This window comes from Danio rerio, chromosome 10 (assembly GCF_052040795.2).
Source record: "Danio rerio strain M-AB ecotype USA chromosome 10, GRCz13ab, whole genome shotgun sequence".
Classification (NCBI taxonomy): domain Eukaryota; kingdom Metazoa; phylum Chordata; class Actinopteri; order Cypriniformes; family Danionidae; genus Danio; species Danio rerio.
The window spans coordinates 25301524-25318181 of record NC_141030.1 but is presented as its reverse complement, the minus strand read 5'-3'; the positions used below and the strand labels follow the sequence as shown (position 1 = coordinate 25318181).

At 39.9% G+C, this 16658-nt stretch overlaps 27 protein-coding genes, 1 non-coding gene and 1 pseudogene across 68 annotated transcripts in view; 1 reads left to right on the top strand and 28 right to left on the bottom strand.

Moving 5' to 3' along the window:
- The window catches only part of pcdh1g27 (protocadherin 1 gamma 27), a 30093-nt gene extending 26675 nt beyond the window's left edge, over positions 1 to 3418 (bottom strand). Inside the window, exon 1 of the mRNA NM_001012656.5 lies at positions 980 to 3418. Coding sequence (NP_001012674.5) covers positions 980 to 3418 — 2439 coding nt within the window. The remainder of the gene's footprint in view (positions 1 to 979) is intronic.
- Positions 1 to 6707, bottom strand: part of pcdh1g26 (protocadherin 1 gamma 26) — a 33382-nt gene extending 26675 nt beyond the window's left edge. The window contains exon 1 of the mRNA NM_001024124.4: positions 4242 to 6707. Within this exon, the coding sequence (NP_001019295.4) occupies positions 4242 to 6707 (2466 nt within the window). The remainder of the gene's footprint in view (positions 1 to 4241) is intronic.
- Positions 1 to 10012, bottom strand: part of pcdh1g25 (protocadherin 1 gamma 25) — a 36687-nt gene extending 26675 nt beyond the window's left edge. The window contains exon 1 of the mRNA NM_001024123.2: positions 7562 to 10012. Within this exon, the coding sequence (NP_001019294.2) occupies positions 7562 to 10012 (2451 nt within the window). The remainder of the gene's footprint in view (positions 1 to 7561) is intronic.
- The window catches only part of pcdh1g24 (protocadherin 1 gamma 24), a 39807-nt gene extending 26675 nt beyond the window's left edge, over positions 1 to 13132 (bottom strand). The window contains exon 1 of the mRNA NM_001024122.2: positions 10682 to 13132. Coding sequence (NP_001019293.2) covers positions 10682 to 13132 — 2451 coding nt within the window. The remainder of the gene's footprint in view (positions 1 to 10681) is intronic.
- Positions 1 to 16281, bottom strand: part of pcdh1g23 (protocadherin 1 gamma 23) — a 42956-nt gene extending 26675 nt beyond the window's left edge. Inside the window, exon 1 of the mRNA NM_001245062.1 lies at positions 13831 to 16281. Coding sequence (NP_001231991.1) covers positions 13831 to 16281 — 2451 coding nt within the window. The remainder of the gene's footprint in view (positions 1 to 13830) is intronic.
- Positions 1 to 16658, bottom strand: part of fbxw11b (F-box and WD repeat domain containing 11b) — a 649789-nt gene that overhangs the window by 313600 nt on the left and 319531 nt on the right. The gene's annotated exons all lie outside the window — the stretch shown is intronic.
- The window catches only part of LOC141376356 (uncharacterized), a 273156-nt gene that overhangs the window by 47365 nt on the left and 209133 nt on the right, over positions 1 to 16658 (top strand). The window lies entirely within an intron of this gene.
- pcdh1g1 (protocadherin 1 gamma 1) overlaps positions 1 to 16658 on the bottom strand; it is a 152400-nt gene that overhangs the window by 26675 nt on the left and 109067 nt on the right. The window lies entirely within an intron of this gene.
- The window catches only part of pcdh1g2 (protocadherin 1 gamma 2), a 146558-nt gene that overhangs the window by 26675 nt on the left and 103225 nt on the right, over positions 1 to 16658 (bottom strand). The window lies entirely within an intron of this gene.
- Positions 1 to 16658, bottom strand: part of pcdh1g3 (protocadherin 1 gamma 3) — a 142753-nt gene that overhangs the window by 26675 nt on the left and 99420 nt on the right. The window lies entirely within an intron of this gene.
- Positions 1 to 16658, bottom strand: part of pcdh1g4 (protocadherin 1 gamma 4) — a 134672-nt gene that overhangs the window by 26675 nt on the left and 91339 nt on the right. The gene's annotated exons all lie outside the window — the stretch shown is intronic.
- Positions 1 to 16658, bottom strand: part of pcdh1g5 (protocadherin 1 gamma 5) — a 131517-nt gene that overhangs the window by 26675 nt on the left and 88184 nt on the right. The window lies entirely within an intron of this gene.
- The window catches only part of pcdh1g6 (protocadherin 1 gamma 6), a 128334-nt gene that overhangs the window by 26675 nt on the left and 85001 nt on the right, over positions 1 to 16658 (bottom strand). The gene's annotated exons all lie outside the window — the stretch shown is intronic.
- Positions 1 to 16658, bottom strand: part of pcdh1g7 (protocadherin 1 gamma 7) — a 124388-nt gene that overhangs the window by 26675 nt on the left and 81055 nt on the right. The window lies entirely within an intron of this gene.
- Positions 1 to 16658, bottom strand: part of pcdh1g8 (protocadherin 1 gamma 8) — a 120975-nt gene that overhangs the window by 26675 nt on the left and 77642 nt on the right. The window lies entirely within an intron of this gene.
- The window catches only part of pcdh1g9 (protocadherin 1 gamma 9), a 117345-nt gene that overhangs the window by 26675 nt on the left and 74012 nt on the right, over positions 1 to 16658 (bottom strand). The gene's annotated exons all lie outside the window — the stretch shown is intronic.
- pcdh1g10 (protocadherin 1 gamma 10) overlaps positions 1 to 16658 on the bottom strand; it is a 113904-nt gene that overhangs the window by 26675 nt on the left and 70571 nt on the right. The gene's annotated exons all lie outside the window — the stretch shown is intronic.
- pcdh1g11 (protocadherin 1 gamma 11) overlaps positions 1 to 16658 on the bottom strand; it is a 110534-nt pseudogene that overhangs the window by 26675 nt on the left and 67201 nt on the right. The window lies entirely within an intron of this gene.
- The window catches only part of pcdh1g12 (protocadherin 1 gamma 12), a 100526-nt gene that overhangs the window by 26675 nt on the left and 57193 nt on the right, over positions 1 to 16658 (bottom strand). The window lies entirely within an intron of this gene.
- Positions 1 to 16658, bottom strand: part of pcdh1g13 (protocadherin 1 gamma 13) — a 96976-nt gene that overhangs the window by 26675 nt on the left and 53643 nt on the right. The gene's annotated exons all lie outside the window — the stretch shown is intronic.
- Positions 1 to 16658, bottom strand: part of pcdh1g14 (protocadherin 1 gamma 14) — a 93635-nt gene that overhangs the window by 26675 nt on the left and 50302 nt on the right. The window lies entirely within an intron of this gene.
- The window catches only part of pcdh1g15 (protocadherin 1 gamma 15), an 89933-nt gene that overhangs the window by 26675 nt on the left and 46600 nt on the right, over positions 1 to 16658 (bottom strand). The gene's annotated exons all lie outside the window — the stretch shown is intronic.
- Positions 1 to 16658, bottom strand: part of pcdh1g16 (protocadherin 1 gamma 16) — an 86209-nt gene that overhangs the window by 26675 nt on the left and 42876 nt on the right. The gene's annotated exons all lie outside the window — the stretch shown is intronic.
- Positions 1 to 16658, bottom strand: part of pcdh1g17 (protocadherin 1 gamma 17) — an 82501-nt gene that overhangs the window by 26675 nt on the left and 39168 nt on the right. The gene's annotated exons all lie outside the window — the stretch shown is intronic.
- The window catches only part of pcdh1g18 (protocadherin 1 gamma 18), a 78975-nt gene that overhangs the window by 26675 nt on the left and 35642 nt on the right, over positions 1 to 16658 (bottom strand). The window lies entirely within an intron of this gene.
- pcdh1g19 (protocadherin 1 gamma 19) overlaps positions 1 to 16658 on the bottom strand; it is a 70346-nt gene that overhangs the window by 26675 nt on the left and 27013 nt on the right. The window lies entirely within an intron of this gene.
- pcdh1g20 (protocadherin 1 gamma 20) overlaps positions 1 to 16658 on the bottom strand; it is a 62965-nt gene that overhangs the window by 26675 nt on the left and 19632 nt on the right. The gene's annotated exons all lie outside the window — the stretch shown is intronic.
- The window catches only part of pcdh1g21 (protocadherin 1 gamma 21), a 52863-nt gene that overhangs the window by 26675 nt on the left and 9530 nt on the right, over positions 1 to 16658 (bottom strand).
- pcdh1g22 (protocadherin 1 gamma 22) overlaps positions 1 to 16658 on the bottom strand; it is a 46130-nt gene that overhangs the window by 26675 nt on the left and 2797 nt on the right. The gene's annotated exons all lie outside the window — the stretch shown is intronic.

The window sequence follows — 16658 nt, the reverse complement described above, 5'->3', positions numbered from 1 at the left end:
TAGTTCTAAAGGCATAACCAGCTTTCTGGGGTGTGTTTAACGGCATCTAGTGGAGAACTGTGCTCTAAATTGTGCAGCTATTCTCCGGGTAACGTTTTAGCTCTTTAGACAAGCAGTATTTCTGCTCTCAAAGTTACATTAAAATAATGGAGTATTAAGACACAGTAAAGTTGTGGAAATGAGACCTGAGAAATCATTATTACAGCAAATAATTTCGTCTTTTATTGAGCGTTTTCAAATTTAGGTTTTTTTTTTTTTTGCTTGTTAGTATTTATCTTGGTCAAAGAAACTTTTTCCCATTGCCTCCAAAAAATAAGTTTTTTAAAGCTTTATTGCTTTGACTTTATTGGTTTGAATATTTTTGCATTATCTTTTGTGTATACAGTATGTTATAGAAATTAAATTTGGTGTAATCATTTGGACATTGTAGAAATCGGTGGATGTAATGTGGTACTGCTCAATGCTGAAAGAAATGCTCATCAGTTTCCACCGTTCTCTGAGAGCACGCTCTCTGTCACATTTTAAAATTGTACAACATAATCTCTTAGCGGGGACTGTCCAGTCCAAAGTGCTGAATGTTGCCTAAAACTTTCGTTCCTATCTTTGGGAGTTTTTATATCACAAATATAGTGCAAACAAACGGTTAAACCGAGTTCTTGTCAAAGACATTAAACATTTTTGAATTTAGCATTAAAAAAGAGAGAGAGAGAAAAAAGGACGAATTTATTCGAAAAAAATGTAATGTTTTAAAAACACCGAATTGAATGATAAGTTAGTGTGTTTTATACAATTTTATTCAAACTTGCGGATTTGTGAATCAGCTTAAGTCAAGACATTAGCAGTTTATATAAGTTGTAGATTGTAAGTAGGCACGTGAGCTGTCCAATGTGCTGAAAGACTCTTCGCTCTATCACAGTTGCAAATGATAGGGCTATTGCATTTATGACCAAGAATTTGTTTACAATTAAGTTTGTCTCACCTGTTGGCTCTCGAACGTCCACGCGCTGTCTGGTAATGACGCATCAAGCGTGTTTAGCGTGTCTGTAAAGTTTGTGGTGCTGCTGGGCTTAATGAGGGTGAGATCACTGAATTCGGACATTGGAGAGAGATAAGAGCCAAAGGATTGACTCTGAGACATCATATCTCCTCCCAGAACCTCCACATACTTAATGGGCCCGTCAGTGTTGAGCTGGATCTGCAGGTTTCTGTTAGGGTTTTTGTAATCAGAATTTGTCCTCCTGATACAGCAGCTTGTGCCGCCTCTACTGCCACGCGCACATTTCACCAGTAAGATGAAAAACGTCATCAGACACAACAAAGACACAGAAGCCAAAGAAATGATCAGATATAAAGTAATTTTGCCACTCTTCCTGTTTGGCTCAATAGTTTTCTCTCTGTAGTCTGATATGGGCTCATGAAACCCGTCCTCTATCAGTATATCCACTGTGACTGTGGTGGACTGGATCGGTTCTCCATTATCCTTTATCTCTAAGACCAGTCTCTGAGAGGAGTCATCGTGCTCTGAAACAGCGCGTTTAGTCCTCACCTCTCCCGTATGTAAATTCACACTAAACAGAGACGCGTCCGTGGCCTCTGCGAGCCTGTAGAACAGCCAGGCGTTATGACCCGAGTCCGCGTCCACTGCTGTTACCTTAGTAACGAGATGTCCTGTTTTAGCAGAACGGGGCATCCTCTGATGAGAGACCGAGCCCATAGATGTGGACGGGTAAATGACAGCAGGTGCATTATCGTTCTGGTCCAGAATAAACACGTGAACAGTTGCGTTGCTGCTCAGAAATGGAGAGCCTTGATCTTTAGCCTGCACTACAATGCTGATTAGTTTCATTTTCTCATAATCAAATGAACTCATGCTGTAAATAGTTCCGTTCTCTGAGTTAATATAAAAATAAGATGATGCTGGAATCTGACTTGAACTTAAATCGAGAACTGAGTAACTGAGCATTGCATTCCTGTCTTTGTCAATATCAGTCGCAGATATAGAGAACAATGAAGCGCCTGGCAGACTATTTTCCTTTATGTACACTGTATACGATGGCTGTGAGAATAATGGAGGGTTGTCATTTACATCAAGCAATCTTACATTTACAGTTTTTGTAGATTTTAAAGGTGGCGAACCAGAGTCTGTAGCTACTAATTGTATTTCATATTCCGCCTTAGCTTCACGGTCTAAAAGTGAGTCAGTTACCAATGAATAATGATTGTCAAAGGCTGGTTTTAGTTTAAATGGAAAACGACTGGAGATGGTAAGGTTTACTTTGCCATTATCACCTGAATCCAAGTCTTTTACGTTTATTAAAGCTACAACTGTACCGACTGTTGCATTCTCTGACACTGGACTGGGTAAAGATGTCAAAATGATTTCTGGAATATTGTCGTTCTCATCAATGATGTGAAGCCTCACTGATGAATGGCCCTCCTGTTCTGGGCTCCCTTTGTCTTTGGCGCATACATCAAATGTGTATAATTTTGTTACTTCGTAATCTAGTATTCCAATCACTGTGATATCTCCGGTGTCAGTGTTGATATTAAAACATTTCTTCACAGCATCTGGTGTATGTGCACCGAAGAAATATTGTATTTCGCCATTTAGACCTTCATCTAAATCCGTGGCTTTTACAGTTAAAACGCTTGAACCAGGTTTTGTATTTTCCAGCACAGATGCTTTATACTGCGAATGTTCAAACTTCGGTTCATTGTCATTGGTATCTTGAACAATTACTTGTATCGCAATAGTTCCAGATTTCACGGGATCGCCACCGTCTAATGCTGTTAAAATGAGCTTATGTACTGACTGCTTCTCTCGATCAAGTGGTTTATCAACTATTAGCTCTGGCACCTTTTTACCATCTTCAACTGTTTTCACATTTAACCGAAAAAAGCCATTATTATTCAAAGCATATGATTTGAGACTATTGCTACCGACATCTAAATCCTCGGCGCTTTCAAATGGAAATTTTGCGCCCACGGCAACAGATTCGGCTATTTTCAAAACATTATCTTTTGTGTGAAAATTCGGTGCATTGTCATTTATATCTTGTATTTCTATATTAATACGATATAACTGCAATGGATCCTCTATAATTAATTGTAGTGGCATCAAACAACTGTCGCTTTGTCCGCAGAGCGCCTCTCTGTCTATTCTGCCATTCACTATCAGTTCACCGCTCCTTGTATCCACACTGAAAAACTGCGTACCAGAGTCAGAGGCTATCCGTAACTTACGATTAGCGATGTGTATAATATCCAGCCCAATGTCCTTTGCAATGTTTCCAACAACAGATCCTTCCTTCAGTTCCTCGGGTATAGTATAGCGAATCTGAGCTCCGGTTGTACTCCATAATACAGAAAAAAACAACAGCCAAAGCGCTGTCTGTTTCCACGGTCGCATGCTTCTCATTTCCACGATGCTTTCAACCTTTCCATCAGTAAGTACTTCGCCTTTATCCAATCAATAACGTCATTTTTTGTAATAAAAATAATAGCAAATCCATTTTGATCGAGCAGTCGGTTTTGTGGTGATCAGCGTCATAACCCCGTGTGTATCCTCACATACAGCTCCTAACAGTCATTACAGCCCGTTCCTGCTAAAGGGAGGGAGTAGATCTCTTTGTATGGTCTCGTACCTCATTGGCGCTGAGCTCAGTGCAGTGCTGACCAATAGAGAAAAGAGTCTCTCTTAAAGGCGAACACACTTCCTTTTAACCCAGATACTGCATACTGTAACTGACATTTTACCAAACGCTTTGAACAGACAATTTCTTTTAGCATAATTTTTTTTAACGTTTTATAAACGTTTATGCTGAAGGTTACTGCATAAACTACTGCAATAAAACATAGTAAATATAACGTAAAACAAATTATGATTTAATAAATAATGTTCTATTATGATTCTAAAATGACTAGTTGTAGCAATAAATAAATCAACATATAAACAAACAAACAAACAAACAAATAAATAAATAAATAAATAAATAAATAAATGAGCCAGTTGGTGTAAGTAAAATACATTCTATCAATGTTCGTTGTCGCTGTCCACAGATGTGGTTCTGAAATTCGTTCCCAGCTCGCTTATAGCCGACACAAAATCACAAGCGCCTTTTCTAGATAGAATGTGTAGAATAAAAATGTATGTGAAGGCAAAAACACAATGTGGCGAGGACACATTTGCATTCAGATATAAACGACAGCTCTGAATATAGTCAACATAACGTTTGTCTCACCTGTTGGCTCTCAAACGTCCACGCGCTGTCTGGTAATGACGCATCAAGCGTGTTTAGCGTGTCTGTAAAGTTTGTGGTGCTGCTGGGCTTAATGAGGGTGAGATCACTAAATTCGGACATTGGAGAGAGATAAGAGCCAAAGGACTGACTCTGAGACATCATATCTCCTCCAAGAACCTCCACATACTTAATGGGCCCGTCAGTGTTGAGTTGGATCTGCAGGTTTCTGTTGGGGTTTTTGTATTCAGAATTTGTCCTCCTGATACAGCAGCTTGTGCCGCCTCTACTGCCACGCGCACATTTCACCAGTAAGATGAAAAACGTCATGAGACACAACAAAGACACGGAAGCCAATGAGATGATGAGGTATAGTGTAATTTTGCCTGTTTTCTTACTTGGCTCAATAGTTTTCTCTCTGTAGTCTGATATGGGCTCATGAAACCCTTCCTCTATTAGTATATCCACTGTGACTGTGGTGGACTGGATCGGATCTCCATTATCCTTTATCTCTATGACCAGTCTCTGAGAGGAGTCATCGTGCTCTGAAACAGCGCGTTTAGTCCTCACCTCTCCCGTATGTAAATTCACACTGAAAAGAGACGCGTCCGTGGCCTCCGCGAGCCTGTAGAACAGCCAGGCGTTATGACCCGAGTCCGCGTCCACTGCTGTTACCTTAGTAACGAGATGCCCTGCTTTAGCGGAACGGGGCATCCTCTGATGAGAGACCGAGCCCATAGATGTGGACGGGTAAATGACAGCAGGTGCATTATCGTTCCGGTCCAGAATAAACACGTGAACAGTTGCGTTGCTGCTCAGAGATGGAGAGCCTTGATCTTTAGCCTGCACTACAATGCTGATTAGTTTCATTTTCTCATAATCAAATGAGCTCATGCTGTAAATAGTTCCGTTCTCTGAGTTAATATAAAAATAAGATGATGCTGGCACTTGGTTTGAACCTAAATCCAAAATTGAATACGTGAGAAGAGCGTTTTTATCTTGATCATTATCAGTTGCTGATACAGAAAACAACGAAACACCCGCTAAGTTATTTTCTTGTACATAAACATTGTATGAGGTCTGCGAGAACGACGGAGGATTATCATTCACGTCAAGCACTTTTACATTTATAGTCTTCTCTGTTTTTAATGATGGCACACCAGAGTCGGTCGCTACTAATAATATATTGTATTCTGCATTAATCTCACGATCTAAAGATGAGTCTGTTACCAGTGAATAATGATTTTCAAAGGACGGTTTCAGTGTAAATGGAAACCCTGGTGATATATTTATGCTTACCCGACCATTAACACCCGAATCTAAATCCTTGACATTAATTAAAGCCACAACAGTTCCGACAGAGGCATTTTCAGGGACAGGGCTGGGTGACGATGTTAAAATTATCTCTGGAGGGTTGTCATTTTCATCAATTATGTCTATTTGCACCGATGAATGACCCACTAGTTCTGGATTCCCTTTGTCTTTAGCACTAACATCGAATCTGTATAATTTATTAGATTCGTAGTCGATGTTTCCTAAAACTATAATTTCTCCCGTGTCCGGTTTCAAGGCAAACATTTTTCTCACAGGCTCGGGTGTATGGACGCCTAGAAAATATTGTAACTCGCCATTGTCACCTTCATCTAGATCAGTGGCTTTTATTGTTAACACAGTTGAACCGACAGGAGCAGCTTCCCGTAGGGATGATTTGTACATTGGCAAGTCAAATTTTGGAGCATTATCATTACTATCAAGAACATTGATTTGTATTACAGTAGTACCAGTTTTTGCAGGATCGCCGCCATCTACGGCAGTTAAAATTAGTTTATGGGCAGATTTTTTCTCTCTGTCAAGTGGTTTATCGATCACAAGCTCTGGTACTTTTCTACCGTCCGCAAGTGTTTTTACATTTAATCGAAAACATTCGTCATTACTCAAAACATATGATTTTAAGCTATTTTTCCCAACATCCAAATCCTCGGCACTCTCAAGCGGAAATCGATCTCCCAGTGTGATAGATTCAGCGATTTCCAAAACACCTTCTGATGTTTGAAATATTGGTGCGTTATCATTAATATCTTGTATTTCTATCTCGACTCTGTGCAGTTGTAACGGGTTTTCTATTATTACTTGTAATGGTACAACGCAGCTAGCGCTCTGAGGACATAGACTTTCTCTGTCAATTCTGCTGTTCACAACCAACTCACCCCTTTCTGAACCAACGCTGAAATACTGCCCGCTGTTCTCAGACACTACCCGTAAATTCCGATTTGCGATATCAGAGACAACAAAACCAAGATCCTTGGCGATATTTCCAACCACCGATCCCTCTTGTAGTTCCTCTGGTATAGTATAGCGAGTCAGTGCCCCGACTGTACTCCACATAAGAAAAACACTCAGCAGCCAAAGCGCAGCCCGTTTTGATCTTCTATTCCATCTGATTTCCATTTTCTCAATATATTTTCCCATTCCGTGAACATATTCCTCTTTTATGACCGATTTCACGTGAAATGACTTTTCATTATGAGAAAATATAATTTCCTGAAGGTGCACGTTCTATTGTAATCGTCTTCATAGCAGCTGGCGAAGCTAACTCCCTCTCTCTTCAGCTCTCTTCATTGTTCTGCTGCTCTGACTGGGGGATGCAGTGGATCACTTCATGCGTTTTATTATATGATTGGTGCAGAGCTCTCTCTTCACACTCTGTCTCTTAAAGACACACAGGCCCATTTTTATGTGCCAGTACACTGTCCTTTGAGTTGAAATTCGCCGTTTTATTTTAAACTTTAAACTTCTAATTTTACAAAACCTACATGAACAAGATAGTTTACATATATAATTTATAATATACAACGTTTACTTCTGCATACCCCTGTGAATTTATTGTCATTTATCTTTATACGATGTTCTTTAACTTTTTCATTAGATTAATATTGAGAATAATACGAATCATATATAATTTTCTTAGCTTCTAATTAAACAAACATTTTTACAATGTTGTGAATTTCAAAGTTTTACGTCCAACTCAACTTGTTTTTTTTCCAAGTGCTAACAATTTATGAGACAAAACTATTTCTACACCATATCCCCGGCACAAAGACAGAGTTCGCTGTCCAGAATTGTGGTGCTGAAAATGAATTTGCTTTTTGCGTCTCTTCTTTTTAAAAACAGACAAATTTTATCACTATGCCATTGCACCGACATATTCACGCTTACACTCACAACACTGGAGAGCCTTAAATTTCGTGTCATATAACTGATCCTTGCAAATGGCAAAACACCTGCACAAAAGATTACATCTTATATTTATATTTTTGTCTCACCTGTTGGCTCTCGAACGTCCACGCGCTGTCTGGTAATGACGCATCAAGCGTGTTCAACGTGTCTGTAAAGTTTGTGGTGCTGCTGGGCTTAATGAGAGTGAGATCACTAAATTCGGACATTGGAGAGAGATAAGAGCCAAAGGACTGACTCTGAGACATCATATCTCCTCCCAGAACCTCCACATACTTAATGGGCCCGTCAGTGTTGAGCTGGATCTGCAGGTTTCTGTTGGGGTTTTTGTATCCAGAATCAGTTCGTCTGATGCAGCAGCTTGAACTTCCGATGCTGCTTCTAATGCATTTCACAATCAACGTGAACAATGTCAACACAGAGAAAAGAGACACTGTCCCCAAAGAGATGATCAAATATAAAGTTATTTTGCCGTTTTTCTTGCTATTGCTCTCCTCTGTTTTCATACTATATTCTGGGATTGATTCATGAATTCCTTCCTCTATTAGTATATCCACTGTGACTGTGGTGGATTGGATCGGTTCTCCATTATCCTTTATTTCTATGACCAGTCTCTGAGAGGAGTCATCGTGCTCTGAAACAGCGCGTTTAGTCCTCACCTCTCCCGTATGTAAATTCACACTGAACAGAGACGCGTCCGTGGCCTCCGCGAGCCTGTAGAACAGCCAGGCGTTATGACCCGAGTCCGCGTCCACTGCTGTTACCTTAGTAACGAGATGTCCTGCTTTAGCAGAACGGGGCATCCTCTGATGAGACACCGAGCCCATAGATGTGGACGGGTAAATGACAGCTGGTGCATTATCGTTCTGGTCCAGAATAAACACGTGAACAGTTGCGTTGCTGCTCAGAGATGGAGAGCCTTGATCTTTAGCAAGCACTAAAACATGAAAGACCTTTATTTTCTCATAATCAAACGAGTGCATGCTAAATATACTGCCATTTTCTGCGTTGATGTATATATATGAAGAACTAGGTACGTCTCGAGTATTAGTATCCAGAACTGAATAGACAATTTTAGCGTTTTCTCCTGTATCTAGATCTGATGCTGTCACTGATGCTAATATTGATCCTGGAGCGCTGTTTTCTTTAATATAAACCGAGTACACACGTTCAGAGAAAGCAGGAGGATTATCATTGACATCTAGTATATTAACTGTAATGAGTTTGTTTGATACCAGTGGAGGTGATCCAGAATCTGATGCTTTGAGCTCAATATCATATTTAGGAAACTTTTCTCGATCTAATTGTGAATCTGTAACCAGTGCGTAATGGTTTGCAAACGTTGGCTGTAATTTAAAAGGAGTGTCAGATGAAATGACAAGAGTTACGTTCCCGTTTATGCCCGAATCTAAATCTTTAACATTTATTAAAGCTACCATTGTCCCAGCAGGTGCATTTTCTCTCACAGGTTTGGGTGAGGATGTGATGATGATCTCAGGTGCATTATCATTCAAATCTAAAACATTCACTTGGACTCTACAATGTCCTTCCATAACAGGCGCTCCTTTGTCTCTTGCGCGTATGTCAATTTTATATGTGGTGCTCATTTCATAGTCAAGACTCTTTGATATAGTTAATTCGCCAGTATTCGAGTTGATAGAAAATAAATTCTTCAGTGTTTCTGGTGTGTCAGATCCTAACGAATATTCAATTTCACTGTTCAAGCCATCGTCTAAGTCAATTGCTTTTACTATCTGAATGATCGTGCCTGGGGCAGAGTTCTCCATCACTTTAATTTCATACAAATCTTGTTCAAATACAGGTGCATTGTCATTTGCGTCCAACACTCTAACCGTAATCTGAGTGGTGCCTGATCTTGCTGGATCACCTCCATCAATGCCCGTTAAAATTAGATGCAGGGTAGACTGTTTTTCTCTATCAAGTGCCTTTTGCAAAACAATTTCTGGGACTTTAGTTCCGTCTTTATCATTTTTAACTTGTAAGATAAAATAATCATTTTTGTTTAAAGCATACGTGCGCAAGGAGTTTGATCCTACATCTGCGTCTTGCGCAGGCTCCAAACGAAATCTCGCTCCGGTTAGCGTGGTCTCTGATACATCAATAAATTTTGTGTCTGAAAGAAAACTCGGAGAATTATCGTTAATATCTTGTATGTCCACTTCTACACGATAAAACTGGAGTGGATCCTCAATGATAACTTGTAATGGTAACACACATCTTGCGCTTTGTCCGCACAGTGTTTCTCTGTCTATTATTTCATTCACAAGTAGCTCGCCATTCCTCAAATTCAGACTGAAATATTGCTTACCAGACTCAGATGCTATCCGTAATTTACGATTAGAAATCTCAGATACATCCAAATCTAGATCTTTAGCTACATTTCCAACAACAGATCCCTCCTTCAGCTCCTCCGGTATTGTATAACGAAGCTGCGCGTCTCCATCACTCCACAAAACGGCGAAACACAACAGCCACAGCGCACGCCAGCACAAAATTCTCCTTTGTATTTGGGTCCTCATTTCCAACCACCATAAATGATCGTCAATTGCAGTATCCTGACATGCATCGTATGCATTACGTTTTCACAAAATACTGTGCTGTTTCATTTAAAGAGCTACAAATTATATTCCGTCAATGAGTACACTGCAGCCAGTGCTGTTCATTTTGTCCCTGGTCTGTGCGTAATGGTTTTCAGCGTTATGTTAGGGGGAGGGAGTAGATCCCTTTGTGCAGTGCGGTCACACTATTGGATGAGCGCTCTCCACTCACAACATGCATCAGTCTTAAAGAGGCAGAGCAAAGTCACGCTCCATACAGACAATACACAGTGAGCTTATATATCTCCCGTGAAACGACAATTTTCTCCACAATTACTAGTTTTACAATCAAATACATATACATGTTAGATATATAAAATACTGCAAAAGATGTTATTATCTAAATGACAATATACTGTAAAAGATACTGTTCTTACAAATAGTATTTTATTAAGATGCTTCAGAACTGCACGTGGACGTTTAAACATGTAAGACATGGATACGTTTTTTAAATATTACCTTAACTAAAACTTTCATGGTTAAAATACCTTTCTAAATACTATGCTGAAAAAAGTCGTTAATGTTATAAGAATGGCACCAGTAATGGCATATACAATATTTAAAATATAATGCAAAATTTCACGCGCTCACCTGCTGGCTCTCGAATGTCCACGCGCTGTCTGGTAATGACGCATCAAGCGTGTTTAGCGTGTCTGTAAAGTTTGTGGTGCTGCTGGGCTTAATGAGGGTGAGATCACTGAATTCTGACATTGGAGAGAGATAAGAGCCAAAGGACTGACTCTGAGACATCATATCTCCTCCCAGAACCTCCACATACTTAATGGGCCCGTCAGTGTTGAGCTGGATCTGCAGGTTTCTGTTTGGGTTTTTGTATCCAGAATCAGTTCGTCTGATGCAGCAGCTTGAACTTCCGATGCTGCTTTTAACGCATTTCACAATCAACGCGAAAAATGTCAACACAGATAAAACTGAAACGGTTCCCAAAGAGATGATCAAATACAAAGTGATTTTGCCACTTTTTTTGTTGTTGTTTTCTGTTGTTTTCATGGTATATTCCGAGATGGGCTCAAAAACGCCTTCCTCTATCAGTATATCCACTGTAACTGTGGTGGACTGCACTGGTTCTCCATTATCCTTGATCTCTATGACCAGTCTCTGAGAGGAGTCATCGTGCTCTGAAACAGCGCGTTTAGTCCTCACCTCTCCCGTATGTAAATTCACACTGAACAGAGACGCGTCCGTGGCCTCCGCGAGCCTGTAGAACAGCCAGGCGTTATGACCCGAGTCCGCGTCCACTGCCGTTACCTTAGTAACGAGATGTCCTGCTTTAGCAGAACGGGGCATCCTCTGATGAGAGACCGAGCCCATAGATGTGGACGGGTAAATGACAGCAGGTGCATTATCGTTCTGGTCCAGAATAAACACATGAACAGTAGCGTTGCTCCTCAGAGATGGAGAGCCTTGGTCTTTGGCAAGCACAATCATTTGAAAGATTTTTATTTTCTCATAATCAAACGAGTGCATGCTAAATATACTACCATTTTCTGCGTTTATGTATACATATGAAGAGACATGTACGTCTCGAGTATTAGTATCCAGAACTGAATAGACAATTTTAGCGTTTTCTCCTGTATCTAGATCTGATGCTGTCACTGATGCTAATATTGATCCGGGAGCGCTGTTTTCTTTGATATAAACCGAGTACACACGTTCAGAGAAAACAGGAGGATTATCATTGACATCTAGTATATTAACTGTAATTAATTTGCTTGATACCAGTGGAGGTGATCCAGAATCTGATGCTTTGAGCTCAATATCATATTTAGGAAACTTCTCTCGATCTAATTGTGAATCTGTAACCAGTGCATAGTCGTTTGCAAATGTTGGCTTTAATTTAAAAGGAGTGTCTGATGACATGCTAAGTGTTACATTTGCATTTAAGCCGGAATCCAAGTCTATAACATTTATCAAAGCTACCATTGTCCCTGCGGGCTCATCTTCTCGCACAGGTTTGGGTAAGGATGTGATGGTAATCTCGGGTGCATTATCATTCACATCTAAAACATTCACCTGGACTCTACAATGTCCTTCCATTGTAAGTGATCCTTTGTCTCTTGCGCGGATGTCAATTTTATATGAGGTGCTGGTTTCATAATCAAGATGCTTAGAAACGACTAATTCTCCTGTCACGGGATTAATAGCAAACAAATTTTGAATCGTTTCAGCTGTATGTGCAGCAAAGGAATACTCGAGCTCACCGTTTACACCATCATCCAAGTCAATAGCTTTTACAGTATGTATCATTGTACCTGGAACTGTGTTCTCCATCACTTTAACCTCATATAAATCGTGTTCAAATACAGGAGCATTATCATTTGCATCTAGAATTTTCACAGTAATCTGAGTAGTACCTGACCTAGCTGGATCACCCCCATCAATACCTGTCAAAATAAGATGATGTACAGACTGTTTTTCTCTGTCGACGGCTTTTTGTAAAACTACTTCTGGGACTTTTGTTCCATCCTTTTCGCTTTTTATATGCAAAACGAAATGTTCATTTTTATTAAGCGCGTAAGTGCGTAAAGAGTTCGTTCCAACGTCAGGATCTTGAGCAGGTTCTAAACGAAATCGTGCTCCTGCTAAGGTTGACTCTGGCACCTCAATTATATTTATTTCTGACAAGAATATTGGAGAGTTGTCATTAATATCTTGTATGTCCACTTCTACACGATAAAACTGCAGTGGATCCTCGATGATGATTTGTAATGGTAACACACAGCTCGCGCTTTGTCCGCACAATGTTTCTCTATCTATTACTTTATTCACAAGTAGCTCGCCATTCCTCAAATTCAGACTGAAATATTGCTTACCAGACTCAGATGCTATCCGTAATTTACGATTAGAAATCTCAGATACATCCAAACCGAGATCTTTAGCTACATTTCCAACAAAAGATCCCTCCTTCAGCTCCTCCGGTATTGTATAACGAAGCTGCGCGTCTGTATCACTCCACAAAACGGCGAAACACAACAGCCACAGCGCCCGCCAGCACAAAATTCTCTTTTGTATTTGGATCCTCATATCCAAAGACAATAAGTTATCCTTGATCCCAGTGTTCTGATATGCATCGTATGCGCCTAAGCCTCCACAAATATAATGCACATTTTAAAATGTAAAAACCTCCACGTTAGGTTCATTTTTAAAAGCTGAGAATGCAGTGCATTTTGCCTCAGCTCTGTGCACAATGGTTTTTAGCATCATGTCAAGGGGAGGGAGTAGATCCCTTTGTGCAGTGCGGTCTCATTGGATGAGCGCTCTCCACTCACAACAAGCATCAGTCTTAAAGAGGCAGAGCAAAGTCACGCAGAAGACCCAGACAAAAACATGCTGCACGTTTACAAGTCATTTTGCGTTAAAACAACGATAATAATTACGCGTTAGAAAAACAAATGCAGAGGAACATAATATTTAAGAGGAAAAAAAAAAAAAAATATATATATATATATATATATATATATATATATATATATATATATATATATATATATATATATATATATATATATATTGCAAACATAAATACAAGAATAATTTTGATACGTAATGCACTTCTTGAAGACTGAAATATTTAAATCCATGCATGGGGCCATTCAAATAAGTAAATATAATGCTATCTATGAAAATTGAAGTGGTGAAGTGGTTAAAATGCTATTTTTTTCGCACAATGACAACAGTAATGCATTAGAAATGTAATGTTAAACATTCACTCGTTTGCTCACCTGTTGGCTTTCGAACGTCCACGCGCTGTCTGGTAATGACGCATCAAGCGTGTTCAGCGTGTCTGTAAAGTTTGTGGTGCTGCTGGGCTTAATGAGGGTGAGATCACTGAATTCGGACAATGGAGAAAGATAAGAGCCAAAGGATTGACTCTGAGACATCATATCTCCTCCCAGAACCTCCACATACTTAATGGGCCCGTCAGTGTTGAGCTGGATCTGCAGGTTTCTGTTGGGGTTTTTGTATCCAGAATCAGTTCGTCTGATGCAGCAGCTTGAACTTCCGATGCTGCTTTTAACGCATTTCACAATTAACGTGAACAATGTCAACACAGATAAAACTGAAACGGTTCCCAAAGAGATGATCAAATACAAAGTGATTTTGCCACTTTTTTTGTTGTTGTTTTCTGTAGTTTTCATGGTATATTCCGAGATGGGCTCATAAACGCCTTCCTCTATCAGTATATCCACTGTGACTGTGGTGGACTGCACTGGTTCTCCATTATCCTTTATTTCTATGACCAGTCTCTGAGAGGAGTCATCGTGCTCTGAAACAGCGCGTTTAGTCCTCACCTCTCCCGTATGTAAATTCACACTGAACAGAGACGCGTCCGTGGCCTCCGCGAGCCTGTAGAACAGCCAGGCGTTATGACCCGAGTCCGCGTCCACTGCTGTTACCTTAGTAACGAGATGTCCTGCTTTAGCAGAACGGGGCATCCTCTGATGAGAGACCGAGCCCATAGATGTGGACGGGTAAATGACAGCAGGTGCATTATCGTTCCGGTCCAGAATAAACACATTAACTGTTGCGTTGCTGCTCAGAGATGGAGAGCCTTGGTCTTTGGCAAGCACAATCATTTGAAAGATTTTTATTTTCTCATAATCAAACGAGTGCATGCTAAATATACTACCGTTTTCTGCGTTTATGTATACATATGAAGAGACAGGTACGTCTCGAGTATTAGTATCCAGAACTGAATAGACAATTTTAGCGTTTTCTCCTGTATCTAGATCTGATGCTGTCACTGATGGTAAAATTGATCCAGGAGCGCTGTTTTCTTTGATATAAACCGAGTACACACGTTCAGAGAAAACAGGAGGATTATCATTGACATCTAAAATATTAACTGTAATTAATTTGCTTGATACCAGTGGAGGTGATCCAGAATCTGATGCTTTGAGCTCAATATCATATCTAGGAAACTTTTCTCGATCTAATTGTGAATCTGTAACCAGTGCGTAATGGTTTGCAAATGTTGGCTTTAATTTAAAAGGAGTGTCCGGTGACATGATAAGTGTTACATTTCCATTTATGCCCGAATCCAAATCTTTAACATTTATTAACGCTACCATTGTCCCAGCAGGCGCATCTTCTCGCACAGGTTTGGGTGAGGACGTGATGGTAATCTCAGGTGCATTATCATTCACATCTAAAACATTCACCTGGACTCTACAATGTCCTTCCATTGCAAGTGATCCTTTGTCTCTTGCGCGGATGTCAATTTTATATGAGGTGCTGGTTTCATAATCAAGATGCTTAGAAACGACTAATTCTCCTGTCACAGGATTAATAGAAAATACACTTTGAATAGTTTCAGGTGTATCTGCCGCAAAGGAATACTCAACCTCACCGTTTACACCATCATCCAAGTCAATAGCCTTTACAGTATGTATCATTGTACCTGGAATTGTGTTCTCCATCACTTTAACCTCATATAAATCGTGTTCAAATACAGGAGCATTATCATTTGCATCTAGAATTTTCACAGTAATCTGAGTGGTTCCTGATCTCGCTGGATCACCCCCATCAATACCTGTCAGAATTAAATGATGTACAGCCTGTTTCTCTCTGTCGACGGCTTTCTCTAAAACAATTTCTGGAACTTTTGTTCCATCCTTATCGTTTTTAATGTGCAAAACGAAATGTTCATTTTTATTAAGCGCATAAGTGCGTAAAGAGTTCGTTCCAACGTCAGGATCTTGAGCAGGCTTCAAACGAAACCTAGTACCAGCTAAGGTTGACTCTGGCACGTCTATTATATTTATTTCCGACAAGAATATTGGAGAGTTGTCATTAATATCTTGTACGTTAACTTCTACACGATAAAACTGCAGTGGATCCTCAATTATGACTTGTAATGGTAACACACAGCTCGCGCTTTGTTCGCACAGTGTTTCTCTGTCTATTATTTCGTTGACAAGTAGCTCGCCATTCCTCAAATTCAGACTGAAATATTGCTTACCAGACTCAGATGCTATCCGCAATTTACGATTATAAATCCCAGATACATCCAAACCGAGATCTTTAGCTACATTTCCAACAACAGATCCCTCCTTAAGCTCCTCCGGTATTGTATAACGAAGCTGCGCGTCTACATGCTTCCACAAAACGGAGAAACACAACAGCCACAGCGCCCGCCAGCACAAAATTTTCCTTTGTATTTGGGTCCTCATTTCCAAACACAACGAATAGGCGCTGGTTCCAATACTTTGACATGCATATTATTACCTTAAGCATTCAAAAAAAAAAAGTAATGCAACATTTTAAAACGTTTAGCAGTTCAGATTATATTCCGTTCAACATTCCGCTTCCAGTGCTGTTCATTTTGTCCCTGGTCTGTGCGCAATGGTTGTCAGCGTTATGTTAGGGGGAGGGAGTAGATCCCTTTGTGCAGTGCGGTCACACTATTGGATGCTCTCCACTCACAACATGCATCAGTCTTAAAGAGGCAGAGCAAAGCATATATCGAATATATGAAGAAGTTAACTTAGTTTATATCTCACCTCCAAAGCTAAAAAAAAAAAAAAAGAAAAATTATATAAAAATTTAA